At 39.6% G+C, this 10,062-nt stretch overlaps 1 protein-coding gene across 1 annotated transcript; it reads right to left on the reverse strand.

The window, feature by feature from the left end:
* Positions 1–753: 753 nt before the first annotated feature.
* slc35e3 (solute carrier family 35 member E3) lies at positions 754–9,206 on the reverse strand. The gene is made up of 8 exons (XM_044186555.1): positions 8,961–9,206; positions 7,161–7,634; positions 6,124–6,234; positions 5,941–6,000; positions 5,123–5,221; positions 4,620–4,702; positions 3,408–3,492; positions 754–3,293 (listed from the first exon to the last, which is right to left on the reverse strand). Exons 2-8 carry the CDS (start codon positions 7,560–7,562, stop codon positions 3,192–3,194), a joined length of 942 nt encoding a protein of 313 aa, XP_044042490.1. The 5' UTR covers positions 7,563–7,634; positions 8,961–9,206; the 3' UTR covers positions 754–3,191.
* Positions 9,207–10,062: the final 856 nt, after the last annotated feature.

Genomic DNA, 10,062 nt, shown 5'->3' on the forward strand with positions numbered 1-10,062 from the left:
CCATGTTCAAATTCTGTGTAACAGGTACGTACAGTGGGGCTACTGACTTGTTACTATTATATTATGTGGTGGAAAGTAACTAAATACATTACTACTATATTTATATGACAGCTATTGTTACTGATTACTTTGCAGATTAAGATTTTATGTACGATTGGGGGAGAGGGGCTCATAAAAAGCAGTTTAGTTGGGGCTCCTTGTCGTGTTACAGATGTTTATGAGTTGTTAGCAGTTCCACCAGAGACATTTTCCCTCTAACTTCTCACATGGGTTTGTTTAAATAACTGTTTGAGGCCCAAAGAGGTACAACTCTCTCCAATATTTCACAAAAAATACAATGATTAGAGAAAAATCAAAAGAAATAATACAGATTTTTGTATCAGAACTTTGTTTCCTCTTGTTTCCTCTCCCATTAATCATCTCGCGAACACTCAGATTTATCTGGTGACTCTTTGGAGGGGCCCGACCCCTAGGTTGGGAACCACTGGACAGTATATGAACTGGTTAAAACTACTAGCTCCACCTCAACCAGCTACAACAGTGAAATGTTTTTTGTACATTCTTTTGATACTTTAATTAGATTTGGCTGATAATACTTTGAATGCAAGACCTTTACTTGTAACGGACTATCTCTAAATTAATGTATTGGCACTTTTACTTAAGTAAAGGATCTGAATACTTCTTCCACTGCTGAATGTCTGTATCCATGGAAACTCAATCAGTCAATCAGCGGAGAAACAATCCAAACAGCTGTAAAGTCATTAAATCAGTTTTTATTCAGAAGACTGAATATGTTCAACACAGTAAAGTGAAATGACAACGGTGAAAGCTTCACTCTGAGTCTCACTCACTGTGCAGTCAGATTATACGTGGCGAGGCTGCAGCACATCAGACACAAATATTGTGATTGGAGTTTTATTCCAGCAGTAAAATGACTGATTGTAGTTAACATTTTTCAAACATTAAATACACAACAGATCTCAGCTGGGATTGATTGATCACACTTAGCTGATGTGTACTTTGACCTCCACACCGCCTGCCTGTGATCTTATTGTGGTCTGACTGAGCTTCCCCACGTTCCTGCTGCACCGCGACCAAAACTATGGATCAGACCGCCTCCTGGAGGTATGCATCTGAAATGTTTTCTCAAAAAAAAGAATCAAAAATCAGTAAATCCCAGCTAGGAGGGCATGGGCGAGTCATAAAAATTGAACAAGTTCTGTCAAAAACTGCTACAAATAAAAGTAAAATAAGCAAAAAAATAAATAAAACTTATAAATTAATTAAAGCAACACTGAATGAGACTAAGGGCAGCCTGAAACTAGAAGCTGAAATGATGTAGACATTAAACACTTAGTTTAAAACAAGAAAAAACTATTTAAACACTGACAACAAAAGAAACTGTGGAACAACATTGTTGCTGTTTCTGTTTAAAGGCTCAGTCACATCAACATTTAAAACAGTGAAATTTCGCAACGAAATCAGTCCATTCCAGTGGAATCACTCCAATGGATTCACTGGCGAGGGAAAAATAAACCCATGTTCATTTTTCAAGTCTAGTTCAACTTTAGTGAATTATGACCAACAGAAAACCGTATTCACAGTTCTGACCGTTGAAGAAATGGAGCGGGAGTTTCTAAAATGGAGGAAGCTATTGTAGTTTATTAGCTGTGTTGCACCATCCAATTTAATTTAACCCATTTCTGTCCAAGTATAAAACACTTAAGAGGAATGGTTTACAGACTGTTAAGAGACAAGAGTCGGCGGTGCAAATACGTATGTTGAATATAGTTTGTGAACTTGTGTGTTAGCAACAGAGCTAATAAGCGTGCTAGCGTTAGCGAAGCTTGTGGAGCTTTTTTCCAGTCTTCAATAACTCTATATTGAATTAAATGATTTAAAGTCCTGAGAAGAAAATGTTTAGGGGAAGTAAACGCAACAATTAAGATAAAATAGATACTAATACTAGCGCTATCAAGTTCCCGGCTGGCTAATGTGTTAGCCGTTAGCTTGCTGCGCCTCTTTCTGTTTTGGGCCATAATAATGCCTACACACTGCTGCCAGTTTACTCATCACACCACCTATAAGTTATTAGCTTTTGATTAGCAATGTAATTTGTAATTAGGCTCAAAAGTGTGTATTAAACAACACTTGTGGAAAATGCTGGTTGATTGGTTTTCAGGTGTCTGTTGAAGTATTTATGTGGACAGCTAGAACAATAGTCCAACTATTTTCAAAGGTAAGATCTATTAAAGGATAGATTTTTGTGTGTAAATAACCAGGGTTTAAACTCACAACAAACACACAGAAAAGGAGGATGATGATTTAAACACAGCCCCTCGCTTTCCCTTTGGCAAGAGGCCATAGTGTAATACAGTGGACAGTCAATTATTTTCTGTGTGGACGTTCTGAACGTTGCAGCCAAGCAGTTATTTAAAATTAAAAAGCGGCCGTCACTTTAAAGCAAAAACATTTTCATTAAATGACAAATCCCTTATAGATAAGACCTGATGGAAGGGTTTACTGGACTGTTCAGAGTTCAGAAACAGTAGGTACACACAACTTGCCTAAACAAATCCAATAGGCTTGATTACAGGTTGATAGATTTCCATCTATCTTTAGAGTCTGTCCTTTGAAAGTCATTTAAATCTGCCCACCCTATGATGACATAAACCTGTAGTCTTCGTTTGATTAGTTGCTAGGAAACCACACTCACCGAGTGTATCAAAGCTCATTCAGTCCGTCAACACAAACACGCCACAAATAGCAGGGAGTTCTGGGAAGAAATTAAGCTGAATTTGACCTCCTGCATGTGTCAGACAACAAAGATGTTAATTTTCTGATTCAGATTTTTCCGTTTCATTAAGTTAACACAGCTTTTCATTTTCATTTCAGCAGCTGAAAAAGTCAGTCCAGCTGCTGGTGTGATGAGCTTCAGTTTCCCTTAAAACCATAAAACATCACTGTTGTTGAGCAAAGAACCAATGGGAAGAGCGTAAAGGTGCGTGAGGATGTGTTGATACGTCGTACACATTTAATCCGGTCCAGGTACCAAGATGAAATTCTTAACTCTCCTACAAAAATACTCATAATAAAATAAAAAATATATATATAAAGAGGTCTCTGCAGCCGGTCACACTGTGGGCAGCCAATGGCAGGAGGCCATGCAGTTGATTGACAGGTAAATCAGCCTATGGTCTTTGAGCCAGGCGGCTCTTCCCCTCCTCCTGTTCAGCCAGCTTGATGTGAGTGTAAGACAGGATGCCTGCCAGAGTACAGAGGATCCCCAGTGCCTGAGTGTGAGACGGGAGGACAGAAAGACAGGTTGAGAAAATGAGACAATAATTGTGGGATTGGAGCCAGAAGGTTGCTGGTTTGAATCACCAGAGACGCACATTAAGACTCACCTGGTTGAGTGACAGCGGGTCATGGAAGAGCAGGTATCCTCCAATCAGAGTGATGCAGAATTTAAAATGACCAAACATGTTGTAGCTGCGAAATACAGTCAGGAGAACAACAACATATATGAATCTAATTAAATCTAATATCTAGAATAATTTCCTTAAGACCTTCAGGAAGCCTTAATAAACCTAAAGAAAATGATCAAGAACACCTGAAACCTCCTCAAGAAGACCAAGACTACCTCAAACAGACCAGAAACCCCTTAACTCTCCCAGAACTCAAGAACACTAGAAACCATCTCAAGAAGTTCTGAATCCTTTCAGCAAGACTAAAAAGCTCTTAACAAAACCCTCAAAGCTCCTCAAGAAAACCAGACCCCCTCAAGAAGACCTGAAACCCCACTACAAGGAGCCCACAAACCCCTTAAGGTGGGGTATGCGATTCTGGAGAAATCCAATACCACGACAAATACCATGACATAGAACGAACAACGACACAGCAAGTAATGTAACTAACGTTAGCTAGGTTGTGGGTTAGCAAACTGTCGCTACAGTAGCTGCTGCGAAGCTAACAGCCAGAGAGAACAAGACGGTTTCCCAGAGCCAGCACACCAGCTCCAGACAGCGATACTCACAACTAAGACAGCTAAGTCAACTAAGAAAGTAAGCTGAATGTCCGTGGGCAAGTCTTTTAACGTTACCTGACACACAAATCATGGCTGGAATAGTGTTGTGTGGCTCGGTCCGAGCCACTTTGTTTAGCATTTACAGAGCCAGGGCTGCGTACAAACACTGCAGGGGTTTTTTCAGCGCGCACACTGAACGGATAGCTAGCTGACTGTGAGGAGATTTTCGCTGAATTTGACAAAAAGACATGTACTGGATTAGAATCGCATACCCCACCTTTAAACCCCTCAGAATGAAGACCAAAGACCGCCTCAAAAATTTCTGAAATCAATTTTAAAAAAAGATTAGAAAACTCCATACAAAGCCCTAAAATCTTCTTACAAAGACCTTCCCAAGAAGACCTAAAACCTCCTTAAAATCCCTGAAACCCCTTAAATCCCTCCAAACCCAACACAGCCCTCACACCTACCCAAAAGAACCTGGAACCTTACAGACCTGTTAAACCCCCTCCTTTACCCCTAGAACCCTGCCAAACACCCCTGAAACACAGATCCCAGAGGTCTTTTTGGGCTCCCTTGTATTTGAGGATACGTGACAGCTGAGGTGTTTCCAATGATCCAGTAGATGGATAGGTTGACCAGGAACGCCACCACACCCGAAAACAGCACTGTCGCCTAGGCAACGAGAGGACAAAACTGTTACGCCGGCAACATGATAACGGGCAAAATCAGGGCCTTTACAAGAAGAGCCTGGAGCCGGTTGCACCAGCTGTTCAAACTTAGCCTAGCCTTAAAGATTATTAAACGTTTTGATGGATCTTTTGCTAAAACGTGATGCTGCAGTTGACTTCCTTGTTTACATTGTCGAATGCTTTCTGATTGGACGCTGCCAGAGATGTTACTTAGTAACTGATTTACACATTACTAAAGGCTTTACTAGCTAAGACATCTCTTACTTTGGCTGGTGTAACCCAACTTAGTAACTCACTAGTTTGCACAAAGTTAGTTATAGGTCTACGAACAGCTGATGTAACCCAGTCCTGGAGTTTAATAGTGTAACTGTTGGGTTTTTGGGTGTGTGATGTTGAGTCTGACCAGAGCAGGCAGAGACCAGGGTCCAAATATTCCTCCGTCTCCAGTCATTGGCTCAAACAGAGGAACAACGCAGAGCAGGAAGCCTGATGACAGAGGAGCCTGACAGGGCAGTCACTGTGTTAGCATTACTGTCATTACATCACATTACATATTAATACAACATTGCTACTATTACACTCACAGTATTAATATTTAGGGATGCCTTGAGCTGATCTACATCTGTATCAGAGCCAGTGAATGCATACTTGATATGCTTTGTACTGGCAAATTTTACCCCATCTGTCTAAACCAGCTGTCATTTAAGAGTGCGAAACAGACATTAGGGCTGGATCAAGTCAAGTCCCAGGTGAAAATCAACAAGTCCCGAGTCAAGGCCAACAAGTTCTGAGTCAAGTCCCAGGTGAAAATCAACAAGTCCCAAGTCAAGGCCAACAAGTCCTGAGTCAAGTCCCAGGTGAAAATCAACAAGTCCCAAGTCAAGTCCCAAGTCAAGTCCCAAGTCAGTTCCCAAATGAAGAGGAACTAGTCCCAAATCAAATCCCAGGTCAAAACCAAGAAGAAACCAAGTCCCAAGTAAACACTAACAAGTCCCAAGTCAAGGCCAACACGTCTTAAATGAAGGGGAACAAGTCCTAAATCAAGTCCCAGGTCAAAATCAACAAGTCCCAAGTTAAGACCCAAGTAAAGACCAACAAGACCCTTGTACTGTTACAGCCAGAATATCAATTGCTGTTACAGTGATATTATCAACATCAAATTATAAAGCAGTACTACTACAGCTACTGTTCATTCTACCCGTCTCTGGTGTTGAGTCATACCTGATAGTACAGAAGCTGCATGGAGTTCACCTGGAGCTCATGTTGTTTAGCCCCCACCCACTGAGAGAGCGAGAGAGAGAGAGAGAGAGAGAGCGAGAGAGAGACAGACAGGAAAAGAGAGAGATTCCTATCAATTTCACAGAAACCACTTCCTGTTTCATTTCAGTGTTTATATTTACTCACCACTTGGTAAAGCGATGTCACCAGAACACCCAGCGATGCAAAGGTTGTCCCCAGCAGGTTGAACCGCACATCATAATATGAGTTCAATATCACCCCTAATGTTATTGGCACCTGGAGAAACAGACAGGCAGAGAAACAGGCAGGTAGAAGTAAAAAAAAAAGTTAATCACAATGTCATAAATTACAGAAGAACTAGACAATATTTTTTCTGAAAACCAATGAACACGCTAATGAAGATTCCCATGTTTACGACTTGAGAGCGCTCTCGTCACAGGGCAACTCAAGACAGTTGTATGATTACAGTGTTGGTCCCTATTTTTTAAACTTTCTTATTATGAAGCATAAAGTCGGATATATCAGAGTTTTCAGAAGTTGAAGACATGATTTTATTTACTATTTACAAGTTGGAATCTTGTAATTACTATAACTCCATGAACGTGTCATTAGTCTTGTTTCCCATCACAAACCTGCCTCCCGACAGGAGCTGGATCAACGAATCAGCTTGCTTGGTGCTCATGTCCGCACTATGCATTACTGAGATTTTGGAGGTGTGTACATTGTCTACAGTTACCCATAACACTCTTCTCTGTGAATACCCATAGAGACGTTTACACTTATATTCAGAGAACCAGAGGACACAGATCAGTCTAAGCCTGAGACATGAACCCTGACCATACCCGTGTCTTTAAGACCGGACCTGGCTGAGCCCAAGACCTGAACCTGACAGGTCTACATTTTTGCGTTTTCTCCATATTTTTCATCCATTACCGACCATTAGCTCGCCAAGATAACAAAAAACCTTGTCTGCACTCTGTCGAGAGAAATTTTTAAATAAACTGCATTTAAAAAGAATCACACCTGAACCCAGCCCAAAGCTTTATGCAACAAAAGAGCCCAAACCTGACCCAAAACACGACACTTTGTCGGGACCCGGTTTGGGTTGGGCAGCAGAACTCTAGAGGACTGTGGTGAAACAGCTTTGGCCAGCTACTGCGTTCAGATGACAGTAACGAGGGGATTACTTAAACTTTCCTTACCAGTGTCAGTTTAATCTTGGTGGAGAAGGTCTTCTTGTAGTAGGTGGTCTGGATGAGGATGATAACGGGTGTGGTCATGGCTTTAGCCAGCTGGTACGTTCCTATTGAGTTGTTCTGCAGGGAAAGGTTGGTGAAGGCCACAAACCCACAGAAGCTCAGCGCCAGCCACACAATCCTGCGAACTGGGAGGCTTTTTGGAGAGAAAATGTCCATTTTTTGGCAGATGTAGAGTCCCAGCCAGGTGACCACAAAGTGAACGAGGGTCAAGGTCATGTTGGGGAAGCCATAGTGTACGTAGATCCACTTGTTGATAAAGACAATGCAGATGGAGGACAGCAAGTTGACCAGCAGGCCGGTGACGATGCGCCTGTTGGCTGATAAACTAAACAGCATCTTGACCATGGTTCTGGAAGTTTCCTAGCTAAGCTTACCCCTGTCGAGCTTTGTTTATGTTAGATGAGCTAACTGTTCACGCTGCAAAAACAGAGACGTGAATGTTAGAAAGTCGAAAAGTCAGCCATATTTAAGATCCTCTTCAGAGGACAATGCTAACACTCTAACATGACAAATCTTACATTATGTTAGGTTTATAGTAGCTTCATGTATTAGCTATAATGCAAAAAATGCTAAATTGCTGTGTTTTCAAGATACCTTGAAGTGTAGTAGTACTTAAAAGGTAGCAATTCTACAATATAAAATTACTACAAGTCCTGCATTCAAAATCTTACTTAAGTACATGAGTATTGTCAGCAAAATGTAGTGAAGGTACCAAAAGTAAAAGTACTCATTAGGCAGCAGAATTGCCCATTTTAGTGTTATAGTATTATACAATATTGTTTTAATATTATTTAGGATGCTTGTTCTGTGTTATAGCTGGTGGACGTGAAGCTAAAATTAACTACTTTATATATAATTTCGCAGTGGTGGAAAGTAACTACTAAAAGTAAATTTAAAGTGTTGTACTAAAGTACAAATATTCTATTTTATGCTACTTTATACTTCTACTTAACTACATTTACAGCTTTAGTTACAAGTTACTTTGAAAATTCAGATTTTATATACAAAATGTGATCAGTTTATCAAATATGATGCTTTGTTATAGACTAAACTACCAAACAGTAGCTTAAAGTAGTTTGTATTAGCTTCACTTCCACCAGCTATAACATAAAACTTTCTTTTTACTTAGTAATGCAATGCGATTTACTTTTGATAGTTTAACTACAATTTGCTGACAATACTTGTATGTAAAAGTTACAAAGTTAGTTGTCACTATAGCTGTCAAATTAATCTAGTTAAGTAAAGAGTAACAATAGCCTCTAAAATGTAGTGGAGTAACTTAACGTTAACGCGAAGTATAAAGTAGTCGAGCATAAAATAGTAATACTCAAGTTAACAGCTAAAGTACAAGTACCTTAAATTAATACTTGCGTACATTACTTGAGTAAACGTACTTAATTACTTTCCACCACTGTTAAATAACTCTAATAACACATGTAAGACAACATTTTGCAGTTTGTAACGGTTAACGGTAAAATTGCGTTTTTTTTAAATGAAGTTCGGCGCGATGCTCTGAACGCTGAGTGGCTTTAACAAAAGATTAAATCACTGCTAATGATATAGAACTAATGCGGGTTAAACCATACATTACAGCATAAATTATGTGTTTTGCTGTTAATTAACACGACATAATAGTTTTAATATACAACACAGAATTAGTTCATTTTACCCATACTGTCTGTCTGTCTGCCTGTCTGCCTGCATGTCTGTCTGTCATTCTGCCACGCAATAAGAAAAGTTTACCTGGGGTTTCCATCTTTCCATCTGTCTCCTTGCTTCTCCCCTCTGTGCCTTTCTATGCCTGTCTCGCTCCGGCCAAAAAAACACCCCGTGAGTTACCGGGCCGTGCGTGCGTCTCTCCCCGGCAGTCGGAGCTCCAATCCCGGCCTTTGCAGTGAGGAATCCCCGCTACTGTACTGGAGGATTTTCTTCCCTGCTGTCCTGAATGCAGTCGTGATTTCTGGTTGAAAACCGCCCTGTGTGTTCCTGTTTCCTCTGTGTTTAATGTCGTTTAACATGTGTGTTTTGAGCAACAGCGGCTGCTAGCGGACTGGAGTGTAGAGGCATATGAAAAAGTAGATTATGATTTAGTTAACATTTAATCTATATTTTTTTATTTACAGTCAATATTCTCCTAAAAAGATGAAATAAATCAATCAAACTTCAGGCAGTAAAGGACAGTGCTTTTTGTAGCAAAGATGCAAATACAATCTTTATCAATAATAAAGTATGACTTCTCTATCAGTGAAAGCTAAAAGTGATTACGACTGCAACTAACAATTATTTTCCTTATCAGTTAATCTACTGATTATATCCTTGTTTAACTGATTAATCATATGGTCTATAAAATGACAGCAAATATTGAAAAACACCCATTACCAAAGTTACATTTTCAAATGTCTTGTTTTGTCTAGTCAACAGGCCAAAAGCCAAAAATATTCACTTCACATTTTTTGCTTAAAGATTAAATGATTAATCGATTATCAGAATTGTTGCTGTTTATTTTTCTGTCGACTGACTAATCGTTGCATCTCTAAATGTGATTTTAATTGGTGTTAGTGTATTAATAATATTGCAATGTTCATAGCATTTAAAATGTTTTTTGTAAGACCATTAATTTGGAAGGCTCAATAACAAATTTCATAATATATAAATGCAGGAAAGTAAAAGAGTACTTCTTCCACCACTAGCGCTGAGAGAGAATATGATCAAGCTGTAAAATCCTTCACATTTAAAGTCTGACTTTAAGTGCCTGTCATGCAGACCATTGTTTACTTTACATTACAAACGATTAACATAAATGTTCACCTCTGATTGTACAATGAATTTGATCTGACGAGCCAAA

Source organism: Siniperca chuatsi, linkage group LG23, assembly GCF_020085105.1.
Source record: "Siniperca chuatsi isolate FFG_IHB_CAS linkage group LG23, ASM2008510v1, whole genome shotgun sequence".
NCBI lineage: Eukaryota > Metazoa > Chordata > Actinopteri > Centrarchiformes > Sinipercidae > Siniperca > Siniperca chuatsi.

Excerpts from the sequence above, each read along its gene's own strand:
- slc35e3 (XM_044186555.1), bottom strand. The coding sequence starts at position 7,562 with ATGGTCAAGATGCTGTTTAGTTTATCAGCCAACAGGCGCATCGTCACC. Across the intron at positions 6,235-7,160 it reads CCAAGATTAAACTGACACTG|GTGCCAATAACATTAGGGGT; the intron begins GTAAGGAAAGTT and ends CTGTTTCTCCAG. Across the intron at positions 3,294-3,407 it reads ACCCGCTGTCACTCAACCAG|GCACTGGGGATCCTCTGTAC; the intron begins GTGAGTCTTAAT and ends TCTCACACTCAG.